Source organism: Terrapene carolina, unplaced genomic scaffold (genome assembly GCF_002925995.2).
Source record: "Terrapene carolina triunguis isolate 2854851 unplaced genomic scaffold, T_m_triunguis-2.0 Scaffold58, whole genome shotgun sequence".
NCBI classification, from domain to species: Eukaryota; Metazoa; Chordata; order Testudines; family Emydidae; genus Terrapene; species Terrapene triunguis.
In genome coordinates, this window is record NW_020664409.1 from 48,654,609 (window position 1) to 48,679,560 (window position 24,952).

Below are 24,952 nucleotides of genomic sequence, written 5' to 3' on the forward strand. Positions count from 1 at the left end.
TACATAGGCAGGGCCGGCTCGCCGCCCTAGGCGAAAAAGCCTCCGACTGCCCCCCCCCCGCGGGGGGGGGCCGCCGGGGCCCCAGGGGGGGGGGCGGGGCCCCCGGGGGGGCGCGCCGCTCTCCCCCCGGCGGCCGGGGGGAGGGCGGCCAGAGCGCCGGGGGGAGGGCGCCGGGGGGGGAGGGCGGCAAGCCCTGCTGTGGCCCCGCTCTCCCCGGCGGCTGGAGCGCCGCGCCTCCGCCCCCCTCCAGGTGCCGCCCCACGCACCAGCTTGGGTGCCTGGTGCCTGGAGCCGGCCCTGTACATAGGTACGGTAGTTTAGTTCTACAATATAAATTTTAATGGAAAAATTCAAATGGTGGAGCTGAAGAAGAACCCTGGATTCAAACATTATGTCTCTAGGCTACCCGAAGATGTTTCTGGCCTCAGATGCACATTCCTGATGCCTTGGTTACTTCAGAGAGAGACATTCTCCATCAAGGTGCTCAATCTGCATCACGTTTACTCCGAGAACTAAGAAGGAGAGACAGAATAGATTGTTCGTACTCCTTCAGGAGGCATTGTCAGCTCAGTTGGGATCTGACAAGACATCAGATCCAGGGGATAAGCCCAGACCATCCTTAGATCTAGGTCCTTCAGATCAGAAAGATAAAGAGAAACATAATGACCTCTGTCCATTCCGAGGGCATCTTCAACTCCAGCAGCATCAGCTGTGCCACCTTCAGAGAAAGGGAAGAATGAGGCTAAGAAGATCTCCAGGTCTGCAGATCTGAGACAAGATGAGAGAAATCTACCTATGGAAACCACCTCTGTTAGCAGAACTATTCCAAGAATGGAAAATTCATCAGATCCAGAGTCTATGAATCCGAATAAGATTATGGCACATAAAAATTCTGTGAGCACAGCTAAGATACAGGCATCGAAGTCTTTGGAATCAGTGTGTAACCATGGTAATTTGCCAGTTTCAAGTACTTGGTAAGCTTCTCTTAAGCCTGCGGCTTACGGAGTGCAACCATAGCCAGTGAGAACTACTCTTGTGCAACATTCTGGTTCCAATCCTCCTATTCATTCTCTCACAGAAATGGCTCAGATCCAGCCCTCTTGAGTCCTTAGCAGTCTCAGATGCATAAAAAAGATCAAGAACAAATAAGAGGAGCTCTTCTTCAGCAAGCCTTTCCTTACCTCCAGAGAATAAGAGAAGAAAGGAATGGTGATTTCACCTCCAGTTCCACTTCCCTTTGGGATCTCCACATATATTATCTTTATGATCAGTTCTAGCAGATCCTCTGCTGTCACCTCTGCTCTCACTATCAGATCCAAGATCGGAACCATTATCTGAGTAATATCCAGTTCAGATCAGCCGCTACCATTGGCTCCTTCTCATCCGCCTGATCATAACAAGAGATATTGGGACTCAAGATCCTTTCAACATTATGGTCAAGGGTATGAATCGGATCTGATGACTGAATCCTGGCCAGAATGGCCTTGGTCACGTTGGCTTTATTGGCTGGATCTGTATTATGCATGTTACTGAGAACACATGAGACCAAGTAAAGGACTTACAAAACTACTGCTTATTCTCCATCTGTGGAAGCAGTAGCTTTCCAAGAATTGATTGAAAGGATGGTGGCTATTTTAAAGTTACAAGCCTGACTTTTAAAGTTCCACACTTTGATTGTGGAAACTTCTCCTTCTATATTCTTGGTTCCCACTTGTCCTCCAGAGTTCCTCTACCTTTGTTGGTTGGTTTACCACAACCTGCTAAACTTATTTGGTCCAACCCAACATCAGTTCAGCCAATATCTAAAAACATAGGCAAACTGTATCCTCTTCCTTGGGAAGGTTTCTCTACTTTCACACCCATCCTATCCCTAATTCCCTACTGGTCGGAGCAGCCATCCAAAGAACAAGACGAGGCACCATGTGTCGGCCTATTCCAAACAAGGAAATGAAACAATTAACAAGACATGAATTCACAGCAATAGTCACAGTAGCCTTGTAAATATGCAACTAGTAGATAAGGGAATAGTAGGGAAGTAAATGATGTGTAATGGATGACAGATGTGTGGCACATGGACAGCTCATGATCTGTATGGACATTGGTTCCTATAAATTAATAAATCAATCACAGAGCACATGATATGATATAAAATGGAAGATATGTGTCAGTGGATAGTTAAAATTGTATATAAAGTAATCAATGACTGTGTTCTTTGGGGATTTGTGGTTGTGATGACAGTGATATACCCTGTACCCCACCTCTAAGCTTGAAACTGATCTACTCATTGTAGTTCTTTATTGGCATACAGTAAAAACCTGAGTGACGAGTCGAGAATGGAGCTGAGTTTCTGGGAACTGAGAGGTTAAGGTCTCGAGAGGAATTGCAACACCACTCATTCTACTCCTTCTGATAAAGAGGATAAGAACATTGACATATTAGCCAGAAAACTATTTTGGTCATCTACTTTGGGCCTCAATTTATCAGTCATTGAAGCTAACAATATCATTCATGGGAAAAATTAGAGTTGATCATCAAATTTTTATCAGAAGATGAGAGAAAGTTAGCAAATGTTATTGCTTCACATGGCCAACAGATTGATAAATACGTTTTGAGGGCATGCTATGAATTTTCAGATTTTCCAACAACAGCAGTTTCATCTGTAATTTTCTTAAGATGCTTTGCTTAGTTGAAATCTTCTTGTCTCCAACCAGAGACTAAAGAAAGGGTCGAAGATATCCCCTTTGAGGGTTGAGGTCTTTTTTACTATTAAGCCTGATGAGGTATTAGAAAGAATGAAGGAGACAAGATATACTGCAAGGTCTCTGGGATTTTACCAGCAACAGCAGAGGAAGAGAACTGGAATGTCGTTTTTCAGATATCAAAGACAGCAGTATCCCTTTTCTTCTTTTTTGTCACACTCTTCACAGAGGAGACAATATTATCCTCAATACCCATTCCAACATTTGTCTCAACATTGTAGAGGAAATTTTAAGCCTAAATCAAGAGGGAAACCACCTTCTTTTCATGACTAGGTTCTAAATGTAAAATTTGACAATTTGCTATGCAGCTGCAGTCTGACAGCTCAACAAAAGTGAAATCAATTGTTTGAAAACCAGCTGTGCAGTTTTTCCTGCCATTGGGATTTGATAACTATGGACACGTGGATATTGGAAATGTTTCATAGCAGGTATGCCATATAGTTTGAGACTCTACTTTCCCCCACTCATGCCTAGTCAGGGACCCCTCCCATGCAAGTCTTCTAAGATCAGAAGTTCAAACTCTCAGAGATGAGAGCAGTAGACGAAGTCCCAAAGATCTTCAGGAAGAAGGGTTTTTACTCACAATATTTCGTGACTGTCAAGAAAAATGGTGGTTTATGTCCTATATCAGGATTCTAAATACCTTCATCAGGAAGTTCTGGTTTCACATGTTAACCTTGGCCTCCATTCTACCTTCCATTTAGTTGATTGATTGGTTTGTAGTTCTTGATCTAAAAGATGCTTACTTCCACATAGATACTTTCTCAAAAAACCTTTGTAATAAGAAGTGACTATTATCAGTAAATGGTCCTTCATTTTGACCCCTAGCTACCACTCCCAAAGTTTTCACAAAGTACTTATCACTGGTGGCAGCTCTCTTGAGAAAGAAAGGGATACGTGTGTATCCATATTTAGACTATTCGTTACTAAGGCACAGTTGCAAGATCTTCTTTGTGAAGCTGTTATCTACACATGTACTCTTTTCGGGAGTTTGGGATTCCTCATAAATCAAAAGGCCCATTTGGAACCCACCAACACCATATCCTTCATAGGAGCTCTATTGGACTCCAGTCTGGGACAAGCTATGCTTCCGTGGGATAGGTTTCTGAATATCAAGAAGACCACAGAGACTAAAAAGTCATCAGTCTCATTAAAAAAATTTATTCTACCTCAGGTTGATGAGTCTCCTAGTGTCTATGGCCTATGTAACTGCACACCTGTCTAAAAATGAGAACCCTCCTCCAGCCCTGTTGTCAACCAACTACAAACAGGGAAAACACGCCATGTATCAAAATCTGTTGAAGGTTCTGTCAGATTTACTCTTCTGGACTCAGCCACAGAATATTCTGATGGGAGTATCATTCAGAGATCCAGTTCCACCAGTGGTGTTCGCAGCAGACACATGCAATACTGGATAGGGAGCTCACTCTCTTACACTCACAGCATAAGGTCTCTGGTCACAGAAAAAGACAAGATTTCATATAAATCTTCTAGAGCTCAGGGCAATTCAATGGGCCTGAAAAGATTTTCTCAAGCAGTTACAGCACAAGGTGGTTCAAACAGTATTAGGTAATACCAGAGCAGATTATTTTATAAACAAACAGGGAGGAGCTCATTCTTACCAGCTGTGCAAGGAAGCAACTATATTACAGGAATGGTGTATAGCACACAACATAACCCCAATTGCAATTAGCAGAAAAGGACAATCTCTTAGTGGATCATCGAAGCAGGATTAATATAGACTCACATGAATGGTCCCCAAAATGTCAGTAGCGTGAGATATTTTTCTTCAACGGGGTCACCTGCACATATATTTATTTGCCACCAGGAAAAACACAAAATGCCAAAGGTAATGGTTAAGAGCAGGAAAGGATTGTTTCTTAATTTCAGATGTATTCTTGATACTGTGGACTCAAGGGCTACTGTAAAAATTTCCTTCTTTTCCACTTGTAGAGAAAATGGTATCTAGATAAAGCAGAACAAGGCAAGGATTATTCTGGTCACGCTGGTATGGCTCCAGCAACAGTGGTTCCCAATTATGCTCCGCTTCCCAGCAGGGAATTTCAAGACCCTTCCTGTCTCTCTAGAGTCGTTCACCCAGCAGAATGGTTGGATTTACCACACAGACCCAAGCTTCGTTCATCTAACAGCATGGACGATAGATTTTTAAGTGACTTGGAATTGTCTCTCTTGCCGAATGTGCACCCTGTTTTAACAAACTCTAGAAAAGAAGTCAACTAGTAAATGCTGTCTATAGGCTTGCAACCCAACAGGACCCAACTACAGGGGTTGAGTTTAGGTCAAATCAGAAAACAATCCAGTCCTCTAGGACTCAGGTCAGGTAAGCTCTTATCATCTCTGCCTGCCTGTGATATCAGCACAGTGGTGGCTGCATGCTCCACTCCTGCCAGCCGCCACCACCCCGCTGTGCTCAGTGTGAGGTGGAGTGAGTATGCCGACAAATCGCAGCACACACAGCACAGTGAGGCTGCAGTGGCCAGTAGGAGTGAGGCATGCCGCCTCTGCTGCCCCAACCCCAAAAGCAGGAGGAGGCTGGAGACTGATCACGGGCACGGGGTGCAGGGAGCACCACGAGACTGAGACCCAAGGATGAGGCAGTGGCACTAACACAGGTTCGGGGATGAGTATCGGGTGCAGGTTAGGTCTGAAAACAAGTTGATGCTTTCAGGTTGCGTTCAGGTTGGCTGTGCCGGGGTCAGATTCAGGTCTGGGTTTGGCTTTAAAATTAGGCCCAGGCAGACTTCTAATACTGTTAAATTGAAAAAGGTTTTCTTTATAGGTGGCTAAAAGGGGTGTTCGCTCTTCCTTAGCCTCATACATAGTATTCTGGAGTATTTACTTTATCGTAAAATGTCAGGATTATCATTGTCCTCAGTTAGAGTGCATTTATCTGCCATAGCTACCTTCCACTCTAATAGTTTGGTGCTTATAGATGACTTATTTAACAAATTTATGAAGGGTCTAAATAATATGTACCCTCCTATAACTGGGTACTTATGCAATTAATGCAACAACCTTTTGAGCCAGTGGGGGAAATGTTCTTTATTTCTCCTTTCACTTACAACATTTCTAGTAGCAATTACTTCAGCGAGAAGAGTTAATGAATTACAAGCTCTTATGGTAGATCTGCCATATACAATTTTCCAAAAGACAAGGTAGTGCTAGTCTTCACTCCTGTTTTTTACCCAAAGTTGTTACAGATTTCTACATCAATCAATCAATAAATTTGCCATGCTCCCTGCCCCAAAGTTCACCCCCATAGGGCTAAGGCAAGACTTCATACACATGAAGTTAAAAGAGCATTGGCATTCTGTACAGATGGACAAGAAGCATCAGACATTCTCCGAGTCTATTTCTATTATATGCTGATGACAAAAAGGGTCAGTCTACATCTTCACAGACATTATCTAGATGGAATAAACTCTATATTCAGGAAACACATTCTTTACCTTTGGTTCCATTCCTTCAAAGGATTATAGCCAATTCCACTAGAATCAAGAAGGCTACATTATTACCTTGCTTCAATGTTCCAATTGCAAAAATCTGTATGGTGGTCACATGGAGTTCTATCCTTCCATACCCATTATGCTCTCGACTTGGCTTCTAGATCCTTCAATCTCTTTTTAATTAAGTGTTCCTTGCCCACCTTCCTAGAATGGGTACTGCTAATCAGTTTATCCCATTAGTGGGAATTTGCAGAAGCCACTCAAAGGAGAAATGAAGGTTACTTAATTGTAACTGAGATTCTTGAAAATGAACTCAGCATACTCATATTCCCCATCTGCCTTCCCCTCTTGCTTGGAGTCATAATCCATACATGGTGTTGAGCAAGCAGTGGAAAGACCTGAAGTGATGGATCCCCAGGCCGCCTTTTATAGCCTCACCCCTAAAATGTTCAGGAACAGTGAAGGAAGGGGAAAGTAAGAGCACCTGAGTGCTCCAATGGGCACTGCCTATTAGGATCCCTCTTCAGAGCTTCTAGGCCATCACATCCCATGAATGTGAGGGAAAAAATTGATTACAAGTAATTAACCTTCATTTTCAGAACATCAGTTGGAAGAAGTCAGGGAGACAAAATAACGGTTAAAGAAAACTAGCTGGAAGACTACATACAAAGACTACAGTAGAACCTCAGAGTTATGAACACCAGAGTTACAAATTCACCAGTCAACCACACACCTCATTTGGAACCGGAAGTACACAATCAGGCAGTAGTAGAGACAACAACAAAAAAGCAAATACAGTATTGTGTTAAATGTAAACTACTAAAAAAAATAAAGGGAAAGCAACATTTTTCTGCTTCATGGTAAAGTTTCAAAGCTGTATTAAGACAATGTTCAGTTGTAAACTTTTGAAAGAATAACCATAACATTTTGTTCAGAGTTATGAACATTTCAGAGTTATGAACAACTTCCATTTTCAAGGTGTTCGTAACTGAGATTCTACTGTACAGGCAAAATCCATCCTTGGTACAACTCCATTAACTTCAATGAAATTACATCAAAGATTAATTTTGCATTCCAAATCCAAGTTTTGAATATGCATGGGACAGTGCAATCAATTATTAGTTCCTAATGCTCATCTTAATGAGAAGTTGGGATGCTTCATAGGATTTCTATTTAACAACAATACAGTAGGTTACCATGCTGAAAAAAAAAGTTTGTTAGATTGGTTTATACTTTAGTTCCGTCTCTCTGTCAGGGCAGTCAGAAAGAAGTGGCTGGCAGTTGGGGTTGCCCCACCCTCTGTTTTAGCGAGGGGGAACATAAGAGCATACAGGGTGCCTCTGCAACCCTTTGCTGGACATTGCTAGAGAAAAGCTTTCCAAACTCCTGTGCAGAGGTCGCAAATGCACCATATGTGGGATCCACATGGCCAGGAGCTCAAAGAACTTTTAGCTATAATGAACTTCAGAAGGCCTTAGAGTTTCTCAAATGCTTGAAATTATACTATTTTCTGTGGTGCATACTTGGAAAGCATTTTGTTTGAGTCTTAATATTTGTAATAAGGTACTTATGTCTAGTATTGTGGGATAGACTTGTGTCTCTGAATTTAAGATATTTCTAACTCTCTCATTTACAATAGAAGTACTTTACCTGGTATCATACGCAAGGCACGGTCAACTACTGAATAGGAGACTCTGCCCGTCTGTATATAGAGATTACAGACAAAGAAGTGGTAGTCTACAGAAGTGGCTCCATGGTAATAAACAATAAGCCCCGGTCCTTCTGGTATTTTTTCTATACCATGAACTTCATAACCTGTCAAGAATACAAAGTACAATAGTTTCAATATTAGCTTTTTATAAATCATGCTGTGATTTAACATAAAGCTACTCACTACAGGAAACTCCGTACTATATATGGGGAAGATGTTCTAGGAGTCAACTTTAGGACATCCAATGTTAGTCAAGAAGTGATTAGCATAACAATTAACTCTTGGCTCTGACAGTCAAACATTTCACTTCACAGTTAAAAATGCAGTGAGAAAATGGCAGCCATTTTTTTGGATCTCTGGCATCACTGCATCATATGTCAGCTCACAGAGCCTAAAGTACTGGTGCAGTTTTGAGTCAGTGTTATTATTTATTATTTTTGTAATTGTGGCCATGATTTAAAAGAAGTCAGGAATTGGAGGGGAAAGGGGGGAGGCTATCCTTGCCTGTAAATGCTATTTATCTAATGATCCAGGGCAGTCTCTAATTCGATGGGTTTTTTGTTAGTCACACTTGGGTAGTTAACAACCAATCAATCTACAGACGTTTGAGCACCAGGTCAGCGGAATCAGCCTTCTGTTAGTTTTCCAGGCTTTTATATGTTAAAAGTCCAAAAACTAAAAATACTTTCAAACTAGGGAATAGTAAGGGAGAGACAAATATATAGGGTATGTCTACACTGCACAGTTGTCACCAAAAAATTTGTCTTTCACGGGTACTTAAAAAAGCTCCCCCGCGAAAGACAAAAGTTTTGCCAACACAAGCGGCAGTGTGAACGTGACTTTGTCGGCAGGAATGCTCTCCTGCCGACAAAGCTTATGCCGCTTGCGGGGCTGGAAGTATTTTGTCGGCAAAAGTGCCAACAAAATACCGCAAAAAAGCGTTCACACACACTGACTTTTAGCGACAAGGCTGTGTCAACATAGCCTTGTCTCTAAAAGCTGCGTAATGTAGACAAGCCCATAGATGGGATTAAAAAAAATCTGAAGTGGGGAGGGGGGAAATTATCTAGAATTTGGAGGTGAAATCCGTGAGTGAAAGGAACCTCAAAACCCAGTATAAAACCATGAAGCCACTGCTCACTGAAGTGTATGTTAAAGACTGAAACAGTAATAAAACAATAGAAAAATCACCAAATAATTAGAATGATCTATAGGGTCAGAAATGCAAAGAAAGGCCTAGTTAATTGAAAAATATTTTTTTTTGTGAACTAACTTTAACAGTTTAACTTGACTTAACAATGCACTATCTTAAATATTGGCTTTGGAGATGCTGGGTTATTTCCTCCTGCCTCAGTCTGATAACTCAGAGGTCAGTGTGACAATCAGAGATATGTGAATCCAGACAGGCCTAGTGTAAGGAGCTACACTAAAGAAGGTCTGGTACAGCGTGGAGGAGCTCAGTATTTGTTAGTCTACTCACTGGAAGGCAGGGTGAGAATGCAGAGCTAAGAAGAGGCTTGAGATCATCTAGACTCAACTGGCTTTCAAAAATTCAGTAATCTCATTGGTCACGTCAAGTATGACCTAAACACAAAACCCATCAAGTTAGAGACTGCCCTTGTTCACTCAGAGACAGCGAGGATATAGGGAAGAATACTGTTGGTAAATCAGACTTTAAAATGATAAATTTCAGTGATTGAGTGAGACACAGTCGATAGCTCAGATGCTTAACCTGATCAGCACAATAAAAGTGAGCTGATGTGAAAACTGCTTATCAAATCTACCCCATCAGAAAGAATCTACAGTGTTGTTTTCTGTGATGGGTTCCCCCTCCGTTGGGGAGCCATCTGGAACTGGGGTACCACTGAGCCCTCCTGACCCACCAGCCTGGGCTCCCTCTCACACTGTGCTGCTGTGACAAGTTGCTAAGCTTTCCAAGCCTGCACTTTCAATCAGCATACACAGGTAGGGACACACCCAGCTGTAGTAACATGTAAAAAGGCTCTCTGACCAGCCCCTGCACAGAAAGGCTAAACAGTTAGTCCACATCCCAGTTCCTAAGGCAGCCACCCCCCTTTGGAGGGTAAACTCAAAATTATACCATCTTGTGCTGCACAGGGAACTGTACAGCATAAGCTCATGAAATCTCCCTCAATGTAGAGGAGTCTTAATAATTTTAATCTTTCATCATATGGAAGCTTTTCCATGGCTTTAGTCATCTGCAGTGTCCTTCTTTGGACCTATTCTATTTCTGCTTTATTATTTTTGAGAAGAAGCAGTGAATGGAATTGAACTTCATATTCAAAATGAGAGTATGCCATCCAGTTTGTGTACATTGCACATCTATTTCTGTCCAGATGTCCACTGTGACACCTTTTTCTTAACTGGTTACAATTTATTTAGAAATATTTTATGTTCATGAGCAATGTAATTCAACTTCTGCATTTGTCTATGCAGAACTCTTCATTCTGGTCTTACATGGGCTAGTGCTTAAGTAACGGTGGTAATGGCTCAGGTAGGGCGCCAAGAAATGGTGTTGGTGGACTCAACACCCCATAGAATTGGCATAAAGGAGCAGCAGGAAGGGTTGGATCACATATATATTATATTAAATAATACAAATATATGCAAACTAAATTGTTTGTTTAGCATATGCAGGGATCAGTATTGCACGGAAGGAAGACATCAAATAATAAATCAACTGTCAATTCAGAGAAAGGAGGAAAAAAGAGTCTGCACATAAAAACAATCCTAACTAAAAGCCCTCGTATCTCAAAATTAAAAAATCTGCAAAGAAAAAACCTTTAGTTATGCACACTAATTTTCTTTGTTTTGGTAAGAGTCTGTACTTCCTTCTTGACTTTCTGGGTCACGGATGTGGAGAGAATATTTTGCTGAGATCCAAGAAGTCATTTAAAGCTCTGTCTAGAGATGCTCCAAACAATAAGGTATCATCAAAGCGTGCTTGGATGAGGATGCTCCTCATTGTAGGATCTTTATCTGGTACAGCCCACCATGTGCTTTAAGATTCCAGAATTTTACATAGGAGACAATCAGCCAAGAATCTGGGAACAGCACGGGCTAAGATGTATAACAATGCTGGGGGTTGTCTTTGATTGGCTTCTGTCATTTTTCTGGGGTGGGGGTTCCTAGCTGATTACTTCTTCAGGGGTTGGATGAGGAATGAGATAGAGGGCAGTGCAGACTATGGCTACACATACAAGGGCAGTTCTCAGAACAAGAAAGGAGGATCCAAAAATGTCATCTGAGAACACACTTTCAAATTTTCAGACATTGACACATGAACTACAATAGACTTCCTGCTGCATCAGCTGAGCTGTAGGAAGAAAAGTTGGTCTTTGAAACTGCAGAAAATGTGTAAGCATCAAGTCCTATTGCATTTGGTATCACTTTAGTAAAGTTCAGTTGATGGAACTTTGATTTAGTTAACCCAAGTCTTCTGGGTTATTTAAACAGGACAAGAAAGCTTGTGGTCTCCCTCAGACTCCAAGGGACTAGCCTGACTGGGCCCAGGGACTTTGTTTGCTGACTCTAATTTGTGGAGCTCTGAGCTAGGGCCCTGAGGTCCCCCTTATGAACTTTGTTAAAAAGACTATTACTTCCCTGATCTTCTTGAAGAAGACATATGTGTTTTATTAATTTGTTTTGACTTCCCCTGTCTTGAATCCTTTACACAGTAGCTTATAAGAGATCTGGTCTGGTCTGTGTCCTATTCCAACTGGCTGCACATGAGTTTCACAATGTCCTACCCAGACTCTGTTTGGAAAGACAGTTCCAAAACCACATCATGTAGGCAATTCACTCCAAGTGCCAGCAGAGGGTGTAGCCAATTCACAAAAATACATATGCGAGAGGAACATTTGGTAGCAGCCTCCCAACAGTGGGGAGCAGGCAGGATAACCCAACTATAATGGCCAGAGTAGTAGATCTTTCTGTATGAGAAATGCTGTTTTTCAAGGAGCATCTCTTTCTATTTTATTCCAAACAAAGACACCAGGGATACCTGCTTTCATTAGTGATTTTTACTTTAAAAAAAGATTAACCAAGGTTTTTAAAAAAAAAATATTGAATGCTCAATGCTTTTTTTGCCTCGGTCTTCACAGACAAGGTCAGCTCCCACATTGCTGTCCTGGGCAACACAGTATGTGGAGGAGGTGAACAGCCCTCAGTGGTGAAAGAACAGGTTAAGGACTATTTAGAAAAGCTGGACATGCACAAGTCCATGGGTCCAGATCTAATGCATCTGAGGGTGCTGAGGGAATTGGCTGATGTCATTGCAGAGCCATTAGCCATTATCTTTGAAAACTCGTGGCGATCAGGGGAGGTCCAAGACGATTGGAAAAAGGCAAATATGGTGCCCATCTTTAAAAAAGGGAAGAAGGAGAACCCGGGGAACTACAGACCGATCAGCCTCACCTCAGTCCCTGGAAAAATCATGGAACAGGTCCTCAAGGAAACCATTTTGAAGCCCTTGGAGGAGAGGAAGGTGATCAGGACAACATGGATTCACCAAGGGCAAGTCATGCCTGACCAACCTGATTGCCTTCTATGATGAGATAACTGGCTCTGTGGATATGGGGAAAGCAGCGGACGTGATATATCTTGACTTTAGCAAAGCTTTTGATTCATCTCCCACAGTATTCTTGCCAGCAAGTTAAAAAAGTATGGATTGGATGAATGGACTATAAGGTGGATAGAAAGCTGGCTAGATTGTTATGCTCAATGGGTAGTGATCAACGGCTCAATGTCTAGTTGGCAACCGGTATCAAGCAGAGTACCCCAGGGGTTGGTCCTGGGGCCAGTTTTGTTCAACATCTTTATTAATGATCTGGATGATGGGATGGATTGCACCCTCAGCAAGTTTGCAGATGACACTAAGCTAGGGGGAGAGGTATATACGCTGGAGGGTAGGGATAGGGTCCAGAGTGACCTAGACAAATTGGAGGATTGGGCCAAAAGAAATCTGATGAGGTTCAATAAGGAAAAGTGCAGAGTCCTGCACTTAGGACGGAAGAATCCCATGCACTGCTACAGGCTGGGGACCAACTGGCTAAGCAGCAGTTCTGCAAAAAAAGGCCTGGGGATTACAGTAGACGAGAAGCTGGATATGATTCAGCAGTGTGGCCTTGTTGCCAAGAAGGCTAACGGCATATTGGGCTGAATTAGTAGGAGTATTGCCAGCAGATCGACGGAAGTGATTATTCCCCTCTATTCGGCACTGGTGAGGCCACATCTGGGGTATTGCATCCAGTTTTGGGCCCCCCACTACAGAAAGGATGTGGACAAATTGGAGAGAGTCCAGCGGAGGGCAATGAAAATTATCGGGGGGCTGGGGCACATGACTTACGAGAAGAGGCTAAGGGAACTAGCTTTATTTAGTCTGCAGAAGAGAAGAGTGAGGGGGAATTTGATAGCAGCCTTCAACTACCTGAACGGGGGTTCCAAAGAGGATGGAGCTCGGCTGTTCTCAGTGGTGGCAGATGGCAGAACAAGGAACAATGGTCTCAAATTGCAGTGGGGGAGGTCTAGGTTGGATATTAGGAAACACTATTTCACTAGAAGGGTGGTGAAGCACTTAGAGGTTTTTAAGGCCCGGCTTGAGAAAGCCCTGACTGGGATGATTTAGTTGGTGTTGGTCCTGCTTTGAGCAGGGGGTTGGACTAGATGACCTTGTGAGGTCTCTTCCAGTCCTAATCTTCTATGATTCTATGATTTTATGAATACAAAATAATATTTAAGGACTTTAATTACTAACAGAATAGACATACCACTCTAAATTTACAAAAATTATATTTTTAAAATATAGTAGTGCTGTCAAACAGTTAAAAAATCAATCGTGATTAATCGCAAGATTTAAAAAAATCACGATGAATCAGTTTTAATCACACTATTAAATAATAACAGAATACCATTTAGTTAAATATTTGTGAATGTTTTCTACATTTCAAATATATTGATTTCAATTATAACACAGAATACAAAGTGTACAGTGCTCACTTTCTATTTATTTTTATGACAAATATTTGCACTGTAAAAAACAAAAGAAATAGTATTTTTTCAATTCACCTAACACAAGTTCTGTAATGCAATCTCTTTATCGTGAAAAGGCAACCTAACATAACTGCACTCAAAAATAAAATAGTGTAAAACTTTAGAGGCTACAAGTCCTACTTGTGGAACATGCTGTCAGAAGTCTTAAAAGAGCAACACTCCAATTCGGAAACTACAGAACCTGAATCACCAAAAAAGAAAATCAACCTACTGTTGCTGGTATCTGACTCAGATAATGAAAATGAATGTGCGTCAGTCCGCACTGCTTTGGATCGTTATTGAGCAGAACCCGTTATCAGCATGGAAGCATGTCCTCTGGAATGGAGGCCAAAGCATGAAGGGGTGTTTGAATGTTCAGCGTATCTGGCACGTAAATACCTTGCAATGCCGGCTACAACAGTGCCATGTGAATGCCATCAGGTGACATTGTAAATAAGAAGCGGGCAGCATTATCACCCGTAAATGTAAACAAACATTTTTGTCTTATGGATTGGCTGCACAAGAAGTAAGATTGAGTAGACTTGTAGGCTCTAAAGTTTTACATTGTTTTGTTTTTGAGTGCAGTTATGTAACAAAAAAAATTTACATTTGTAAGTTGCACGTTCACAATAAAGAGATTGCACTACAGGACCTGTATAAGGTGAATTGAAAAATACTATTTTTTTGCAAATATTTACACTAAAAAGATAAAAGTAATAATACAAAGTGAGCACTGTACACTTTGTCTTCTGTGTTGTAATGGAAATCAATATATATGAAAATGTAGAAAACATCCAAAAATATTTATAATAAATTTAAATTGGTATTCTATTGTATAACAGTGCAATTAAAACTGTGATTAATTGCGATTACTTTTTTTAATCAAGTTAATTTGTTCTGAGTTAATCGCTTGAGTTAACTGCAATTAATTGACAGCCCTAAAATATAGTGATCAGTGAAGTATCTGACAAAAGCTGGTTGGTTTAACAAAACATGGCCTTTTAATAAAAGAAATACTACAAGGGTGGGGATATTCTAGGGCTGTTTTCTTGAGACAGGAGGTTGCCTAATAAAGGAACACACTCTACGCTGGAAGTTTTGCTTGTTTTAACATACAAAGAGTAGGTTCAAAGTCCTGCATTTCTCCTGAAAAAGCAGATAGCAACTCAAGAGTTCTTTAAATATTTCAGTTCCCTTTTCTGCTTTAGGTGTTTGCAGTGTTACAAACACTGCAGAAGAAATACACAACATTGAGCTGAGTTCCAGATGGGTATATGGAATAAGAAGTGATTTTTCAGCTATGTTATTTTACATTGTATTTATATATATATATATATATATAGTTATTGGTTTAGAATCTCAACTATTCCCTTGGATTTGATAAATAAAAGCATCTCAGTTCATCCTAACGTGCCGTTCTAGCCCCAAAAGACTATATAAAAATGGCAGCTTCTAACTTATAAATTCAAAGTAGAAATAAGGAATAAGTGACTCAGGGGCTTTCCAGTCTGTTTATGAATAATCTAAGTGCTGGTCTATACACAAATTTAAATCAAAATAATTAAATCTGCTTCATTTCACACCTTTTGTTGTTTTAGTGCAAGTCTGTATGTGGATACCCTTGTTCCAGAATAAGAGCGTCCACACACAGACTTGCAACAAAAATAATAAAAGCCAAGTTTGATATTTTAGTGCAACTTTGTGTGTAGACCAGCCCTTAGTTTTCATTTATAAAAGAAAATATTCTGGCACTTATTGTTGCAAATAACATGACAAGTGTTATCTTCCCAAATCTGCAGACAAACAACGTGAGGTAATAGACACTAACTGTGAAAAGTCCAAATCCTGGCCCTAGCCACAAATATATATAAATAACATGGTAAATTTACAAGGAAGGTCCTCATGGATTTGAGAAGTCAGGGGAAGGAATCATCCTTTTACCTTCGTCAGATCTTCCTGAGGCAGCAAAGCTTCTCTTTAGCTATTGCTCAAGCTTCAAGGTTGGAGTTATCTTTCTCCAACTATGCCTACTCTGTGTGGGGTGGAATGATGTGTAGATCTTCACTGCAGCTGATATTGAGCCCTACTTCCCCAGTTACTGCTGTGCAGAAGCAAGTCGCTACTGAATTGGCCCCCACGTCTTTCAAATGTTGCATGTTATTTCAACTACTCATACATATTGCCAGGTTCTAAGTCAGGAGTCGGCAACATCGCTCGCCCACGCCGCTTCTCGCCGCCCCCATTGGCCAGAGACGGTGAACCGCGGCCAGTGGGGGCCGCGATCGGCCGAACCTGCTGCGTCAGCAGGTAAATAAACTGGCCCAGCCCGCCAGGGTGCTTACCCTGGCAAGCCGCATGCTGAACATTGCCGACCCCTGTTCTAAGTAAACTGTGACCGCTCAGATAAGAGAACTGAGTATCATATGGACAGTTCAATGAAAACCGCCGTTCAAAGCTCAATAGTGAAAAAAGAAAATATTAGGCTGTATAAAGAATAAATAGAAAATTATATTGAGAATATTATAATTCCATTGTAGATCAATGGTACATTCACCTAAAATACTATGTTCAAGTTTGGTCATCCTAACAAAAAAGGATATACCAGAAAGAGAAAAGGTTCAGAAATATATGGCAGTATCTGAAGACAAAGAAAAACTACTTCTTAACCCCTACTCCATAAAGAAGAGACTGAATTGTATAATAGGGTACACAACACAGATATACAAAATAATTAATTGTATAGGGAAGGTAAATCTTCTATTTACCTTTTCAAAGAGACAGACAGTGAAACTGAAAATAGACATTTTTTAAAGACAGTGCATAATTAGCCTATGGAATTCACTGGAAGAGAATTTTGATCAAGAACTTAATAGGAATAAAAAATATTGGACATGCATTTGCATAAAGAGAACAGCTTACAGTTATATTATACAAGATAGTTTATTATTCCCCAGTAAGAGATATAGACCCACATATACTTAAGGGAATAAGGCAACCATTAACTGATGATCTTAGGAAGAAATTTTCCCTCTGGGCAGGTTATTTCATAATTAGCCATTATAGTACCTTCCTCTGGAACATTTGGTAGTTGCCACTATTAGAGATGGGCTACTGGATTAGATAAGTGATTAGATTATGGCAGTTCCACTTCTTATCCACTACATAGGTTCCCCAAACCTACCCCACCATTGAGAAGCTGAAGTACATTCAGCGACAAAGGCCTTAGACAGTCATGGGTGGGGGGACATTCAAGGCCAAAGGAATGAAACACTTCATTTAATTATGCCTCTCGCTTCTCTGTGTCTTAGTTTTACCCTTCATAACTAATGTACGTCTGGAAATTCTGGGAAGCTTCAGCTCTCCCCTCTCATCCACTCCAAACCTTGTGCACTTTGGCAACAAGTAGGATAAATAGTCTCACCAAACTATACAGGAGATGTATTATTAACAACTCCATTTCAGATGTGATGCACTGGCCTTTTGTGCTGCCCCACTGTATCGCAAACTTACATCCAAAATACATTGCCTACTTTCACTCCCAAGCAGTGTCAAGTGTATTCCACGCCCGGAGAATCTGATGTAGAATTTACTCTTCAGCACACAATTCTGTTCCAGAATCCGAGCGCTCTCTTTTTTAAATTGTTTATAGCCTATATGGTTGCAGAGAAAACCTTGAAAATGTGAAGTGAGTAAATCAACACAGTAATGTCTCCCTGAGTCTACAGAAAGTCTGAAACAATACCTGTACGAGGTGTAAACTGCTCTGTTCATCTCAAACAGGGCCCCAGGAACTCTGCCTCCTTCCCTCCCCATGAGAGCCAAGGACTGCTGCCTCAGTGCCAGGGACTGGACTAGATGACTTCTTGAGGTCCCTTCCAGCTCTACATCTGTATGATTCTGTGATTCTGAGTGGAAGGAGCCAGAAGTGTGAGCTGGGCTGCCAAGGCATTGCAGCCAAGGCCCAATGAAGCCAGCTTCGTGCTCCACTTTCATTGATACACACTGGGGGTGGGGGATGGACATTCTGACTCAGGCCTCCTTGACAACATCATAGGAGCCAAAATCTGGAAATGAAGCTGGGTCCACTCTCAGGATTAATCAAAATCACAGCCTCAAATAATCACTATTCAATTCAACATCAAGGAGTATTTTCAGCTATAAATGAGTGTGTGTGTGTGGGCAGGGAGAACGGATAGGAGACATGAAAAATGAAGAGTATTTCCTAGCAATAGAATAAGTTAACATTGGAACAGAATTTAGGGGTTGTTTCCTTCAGAATTTAGTTCCATTGCACCTACTGTAGAATTTCAAAATGTTTACCTCAGTACCCATGGAGCACCCACAGAGTCGGCGCCTATGTCTACTACATTAACTTCATCCACTATGCTTGTTATTCCAATTTAACAAAAAAACTCACAATCTATCACGTGTCTGGCAGTTCTAAAATTTAAAAGACCACACCAGTACTTATGTTCCTTTTCTAAAGTACACTTTTTCTTTGAAAAATTCCCACCACTGGTACTATAGGTGAAGCCACATCAGTGATAAGAACAGTGAGACATTTTTAGATAAAAGTCAAGTGTAGACAGCCAAGGAGTAAAACAGCATCAGCTGTCAAGAGCTCGTTACTACCAACTTGGGCTGCATAAGAACCAATAGCTTAGAGCAGTGTTTCCCAACCAGTGTGCCATTGAACAGGTAGCTGTGGAATTTTTTAAAAACTACACATAAGAACAAAAACACCTTCTCTTGTATTTTAGTGTCAGAGCCAGATCGCATTCTATACTTTTGCGGGAAGCAGTGCCGCAGCGCCCATTGGCCGGGAAGCTGTCCCGCAGCTCCCATTGGCTGGGAACGGCAAACCGCGGCCACTGGGAGCTGCGAACTGCGAGCGGTCATACCTGCGGATGCTCAGGTAAACAAACCGGCTCACAGCCCTCCAGGGGCTTACCCTGAACAAGCCGCAAACGATGTTTGGGAACCCCTGTCATGTAGTCACCTGTTGCAATAATACATATTTAGTGTTTAAAGGGAAAAAAAATCTCTTACCGTGCCATAGCTTTCCATACATACTAATTATGCGTGACACCATTAGCCTTCCATTGTCCCACAATTTATTGGAAAAATCATCATCTAGGCCGTTCTTTCTCTTGTAAATGTGAAGGCAAATATTACAAAAGACACAAATGATAAACCAGAGTAAATGAGGAAAAAATAGTATTATGAGTGACACACACAAGAAGGAGCCCATATAGTTTGGATAGTGGTAGTCCATGCCAATCCATTCTTTTAATATATAAATCAGCCAGGTTGAGTTGGTCACAGATTCCTGCCCTGAAGTATAGGATTCACTTTTACTTATCATCTTCTGTTTAAAGAAGAATTAGGCAAACTGAGTCAAGCTCTCTTCGTAGTCAAAGCAGCTTCTTAACTTTGCCCCTAGAAAGAGAGAACACACTGTGTCATTTATTCCTACTACTACCACCAGAGAAATTACATACATGCTTTCATTATGTGCAATTAATTTCATTGTATCAGTGCCCTTTTGCTATGTTGCTCCTAAGCAGCTGTTGCTGTTATGGGGAGTGTCGACAATTTATAGTAGGGAATGTGTTCCCCGGGGAAATGTTGCGCTTAAGGTGTTGCTGCAAACAAGCATCTACTGTATCCTGTTTTTCTCATGTGAAATAGGACTTTGACATATGGTTATGCATGCATACACAACTATTTTTAAACACATTGCAGTAGTGCCAGAAGAGTATCAGCAGAAGAGGGGACTGAAAGCAGCAGAGGAACCCCTGACCAGTGATGGACTGAAGTGTCATGAAAGACCTGTGCAATGGGGTCTGGGGCAACACTGATGGAGATTAGGTGTTGGTCAGAGAGGGAGAACTGAAACTGATAGATCAGAGAAGAAAGAGTTTTTATCCAGAACAAGATTTAATGAGTGGCCATCGTGGTGAGTGAAGGAGCTTTCTAGGGCTGAAGATCAATTGCAGAGGGGAGGATAAGGAAATGAGGATGAGGAGGCAGCAACTAATGGCTCAGAAGAGACATCAATGTGGAAGATTAAATCAAAGAGTGTGAAAGAGGAGGACTGTGAGTAGAGTCAAAAGGAAAACTAGGAATCATAGAGGAACTTGGAATGGTCAAGGTAACAAAATAAGGAAGGAACTTGCTCCTTCCTAGATGATCTTCTCCCCACCTGCTTCTCTCCCTTCCACCAGAAGCCATTATGAAACCTTAATTATAGTGCTTGGTCCTGCTATAATGCAGTGGTCTCCAAAGTGGGGTGCGTGCACCCCAGGGGGTTCACAAGAGGATTCTTGGGGGTGCGCAGCAGGAGGAGCGGGAGTCCGAGCGGCTTTTTTTTTTTTTTTTTTTTTTTGGCAAAAATGGTAGAGCCGGCGCGGCAGGGGATGCGTGCTCAAAAAATTTTTACTGATAGGGGTGCGCGATCAAAAAAGTTTGGGGACCACTGCTATAATGAAATGATATAAATAATAAATAATGGTCAGTACAGCAATCTTTGAGTCTTGCTTAACATACCAACTTTTAGTGGTGTGCTTTTGTTCTATAATTGTTTTATATAATATTTCTTAACCTCACCAGTATTGTGAGGACTGATTAGCAAATTTTTGCGAAGGACTTTGATATGAAGTTCTACTTTTAAAAAAACTACATTAAGAATCATGCTCTGTATAATAGTAATATCTATCTGTATAATAGTAATTATAAAACTAAAAGGAGGCTAATTTGTCAGCTACTTTGCCCTCCTTCTCCTGTGTCAGCAAAATTCAATACACTGGTAACAAACAAAAATAGGACAAATAACAAGGTGGCTTGCAGTTGCACTGCGAGAATACACCTACGATTGTGGAGACAGATTAGAACCCCAGAGGTTTATGGTTCATTAAAAGTGGGACTGGTAGCACCCAGGTTGCCTGACACTTCCCCTTATAAGAGTCTGTTTCAGCTATTTATAATTTTACCAGACTTTAACTTTGTGGGCTGAAATTTTCCATGCCAGAAAATATGGAACCGGGGAAGGGATAGGTTGGAGAGGACAGGGCAGAAAGGGTCACACCTAGGAGAATGGGCAGAAGAGTCTGTGCCCACTAGAGTGGAATCCAAGATTTCTGAGTCCCACCATTCCTCTGCTGTCAGCAAATATCTGTGAAACCCATTGGCCAGTGTCCCATTCTGCTCTGGTGCTGGTCCACATAGCAGACACTGGTTGTCATCCTCTATCAGTTAGTCCATTAGCTCAAAATGGCAGAGGTCTGCATGGTGGATCTAAGGGTACGTCTATACTAGGGTGCGATTTCCAATTTACGTAGACATACACTAGCTCTCGTCAAACTAGCATGTTAAAAATAGTAGTATAGCCACTATAGTGCAGGCAGCAGCAAACGGCGGCACAGGCTAGCTGTCCAGAGTACAAACCCTCCTGGACCCTGTGGGTATGTACTCATGGTGGTTAGCTCATGCCACAACTAGCCTCTGCCCATGCTATCAGGACTACTAGGGTGGCCAACTTTCTAATCTGTGAAAAATGGACACTGAGCGTCGGAACCTCCCCAACCCCCTGCTCCACCTCTTCCCCCTGAGGCCCCACCCGTGCTCTGACTCTTCCCTCCTAAAGCCCTGCCCCACCCTGTTTCTTCCCCCAAAGCCCTCCCCCTGCTCCACCTCTTCATCCCCATCGGTGGCTGCTCTCTCCACCTCCCTCCCCCTACCAGCTGAGCGGGTGGAGAGGTGACTGGGGCAGGATGTTCAAGGGAGAGCCTTGCTCCGGGGTAAGTGACTGGGGCAGCACAGGAGATGGAGAGCCATACTTTGGGGGTGGACGGGTGACTGGGGCAGGACGGGGAAGGAAGAGCCGTGCTCTGGGGGTGGGGTGTGACTGGGGCAGGATGAGGAAGGGAGAGCTGTGCTCTGGGGGTGGGAGGTGACTGGGGCAGGGCGGAGGAGGGAGAGCCGTGCTCTGTGGGGTGGGGGGTGACTGGGGCAGGGCGGGGGAGGGAGAGCCGTGCTCTGGGGCTGGGGGGTGACTGGGGCAGGATGGGGAAGAAAGAGCCGTGCTCCAGGGGTGGGGAGTGACTGGGGCAGGATGGGGGAGGAAGAGCCGCGCTCCAGGGGTGGGGGGTGACTGTGGCAGGATGGGGGAGGGAGAGCCGCACTCCGGGGGTGGGGGGTGACTGGGGCAGGACGGAGGAGGGAGAGCCACATTCTGGGGGTGGAGGGGTGACTGGGGCAGGACAGAGTCCAGCACCCCGGGGGTGGGACACAAATGAGGCTGAGAAGGGGGACCGGGTAGTAAACCCAGTCACTGGCCCCACTCCTCAAACGCTGCCCCCTTCAGGATCCCTCCCCCAGGGTGCCGACCGCCATACCTCTCTCCACCAGAGCCAGCCAGTTCCTGAATGCTCTTTCAGCTCCAGCAGCAGCTGCTCTTCCCACCCTCCTGGCGGCAGAACGGAAGCCAATTGTGGACGGTTACTCAAGTAATCGGACTTTTAGTGTCCGTCAGTAGTACTGACCAGACACTGTCAGGTCCCCTTTTCAACAGACTTTCTGGTCAAAAACTGGACACCTGGCAACCCTAATAATTATACTACTATTTTTAGTGCACTAGCTCAAGGAAAACTAGTGGTAGTATATCTGCACAAGCTGGGAATCAGATCCTTAGCTCCAAGGGTGGATGTAACCTGTAGGTTCCAACCCTGCTGATGACTCATGACGATGCCACATGATGCAATTTCTGTTTTTTCAGTTTTCATTTTTTAAAACCTAGGAAACCACGTACACACACGTGTGCGCGCACACACACACAAAATATTAAAAGAACATTATTAAGGTTACAAATTCAAGCACTCAAAAGTAAGGAAATGCCGGAACTAAGGTGCCTGTGCAACTGTAAGTTGGCCCCCTTGTGTATATGCATTATGGTGCAGTTTTTAGTTATATGATCACATACCTTTTTTTTTCACAAGTCCCCTGCCTCATTTAGTGCATGGGATGAATCAGGGTGATGTCTGTTCTGAGGATGAATCAGGATGTCTCAAATTGACAACCCAAAATTAGTGGAATTTTTTACCTTAATCTCTCTGGGACTCAGGTCCCCATCTTTAGAATGGGGATAATACTCATCTCACAGGGATGTTGTGAAAATTAACATTTGTGAAGCACTCATATACTATAGGGTTGAACACCGCAGATAAACCCATTTGGAAATTAATCATTCTGTCTTCTGAGTAGTGTTTGAATAGTGTGCAGTAAATAAGGCATGGGGCACACACTGAACAATGAGGATAAAATAAAATAATGAACAGCTGCCCATTAAGTAAGAATCATCCATCCTCTGCACTGAACGAGGTAGGGGTCCTGAGAAAAAACAGTATGTGATCATGTAATTAAAGACTTTATCATAATGCAAACACACAAGGGAGCCAAACTAAGTTTGCACACAGAACCTTAATTCTAGCATTTCCTAACTTTTGAGTACTTGACTTATCATCTTTAATAATGTTCTTTTAACATATATTAAACATTTCTCTCTCTTTTTTAAAAAATGTTTACAATCTAATGCAGTGCAAAACCTAAGGGAGGAGAAGAGGGAAAAAGAAGAGATTCCAGAATTGAAAGGATTGTGTTACACAAGTCTTTTCAAGATCAAGTCTTAAGAATGTGTTTAATTTTTTGTACTGAGTAGTTCCATTGACCTCAGTCGCTGTGTGCTATAATATTAAAAGCATTAAAATAATAAAGTAAATACACAATTATTAAGATGTTTGGTATTTTGGGCCAGCTATCTTTAATAATCTCATCAGAGGAACCTGCCTCTGGAGATTTCATACCTGCCTCTGGAGATTTCCATTACTTGCATCTGAAGAAGTGAGGTTCTTACCCAGGAAAGCTTATGCTCCCAATACTTCTGTTAGTCTTAAAGGTGCCACAGGACCCTCTGTTACTTTCATCAGAGGAAATATTTCCAAAATTAAGACTAGAGGAAAGCTAAGATTCAATGCTCAGAAGCTTCTACAAATGCTGAGGCTAATGACTGAAAGATAAATAAGCCAAATAAACCACCACCAACTGATATGAAACTGCAACTCCCACAACTCTTAAATTGGGAACCTGCCATTATATCTGACAAATATCCCTAAATGGACACTGTCAACATTAAATCAATTTTTAAAAGAGTTTGAAATAGTTTCATCTCAGATATGCCCCTGTGCCCCTATACCAGTTTTTGTGAGTTTACAATCACAGTTTACTATTATATTTTTCTCTCTCTCATCTTGCTCTGTGAAAAACCCAAACAAGGAAACCTGACTAGCTGTATAAGGGAGCGGATGAAACTGTCTATACACAGAGTGCAATCACAGGAACTGCCAGACTGACCCGTGTTGCATCTAGTCCACTGTTTTGTCTCCAACACTGGCCAACTACAATATGCTTCAAGGAAGATGCAAGAAGCCCCGAAGTGGGCATTTATGGAATACCTGCTCCTATTCTGTTCTCTATATATTCTACAGAACACCCATCATTCTGCTAATCTAATGCCCATCAATTAGAAATTAGTTAATCCCTGAAGAATAAGAGTTGATCACTTCCATTTTTCTTACATATCACCTACATTTACTGCGGATGTTCTCTGAATCCATATAAATGTCAAACTTTGTTTTTAATCCTGCTAAACTCTTGGCCTAAATGATATATTGTGGCAAAGAGTTTCCACGTGCTACTTATGCATTCGGTAAAAGATCCTTTTGTCCGTTTTAAACGTGAGCCTGTTAATTTCCTTGAAAAATCCCATGGTTGCCTTATGAGAGAGGATAGGGTTGAGAGAAGCAAATTATCGCCTCTTTTATCTCCATCTCTAAACAGTCCCGATCTTCCCAAGCTCTCTTCCAACACAAGCTTTCCCCCGCTTCTCAGCGTCAGTTTTGGTTGTTGCC

At 42.1% G+C, this 24,952-nt stretch overlaps 1 protein-coding gene across 2 annotated transcripts in view; it reads right to left on the reverse strand.

Moving 5' to 3' along the window:
• Nucleotides 1-24,952, reverse strand: part of LOC112108160 (transmembrane protein 68-like) — a 112,195-nt gene that overhangs the window by 18,262 nt on the left and 68,981 nt on the right. Inside the window, exons 1-2 of one of the 2 annotated variants that reach the window (XM_024202189.2) lie at nt 19,038-19,353; nt 7,877-8,041 (exon numbers count right to left, since the gene is read on the reverse strand). The exons of the other annotated variant lie outside the window; for it this stretch is intronic. Coding sequence (XP_024057957.2) covers nt 7,877-8,041; nt 19,038-19,353 — 481 coding nt within the window. Of the gene's footprint in view, nt 1-7,876; nt 8,042-19,037; nt 19,354-24,952 lie in introns of those variants that run through there. 2 annotated transcript variants of the gene reach the window in all.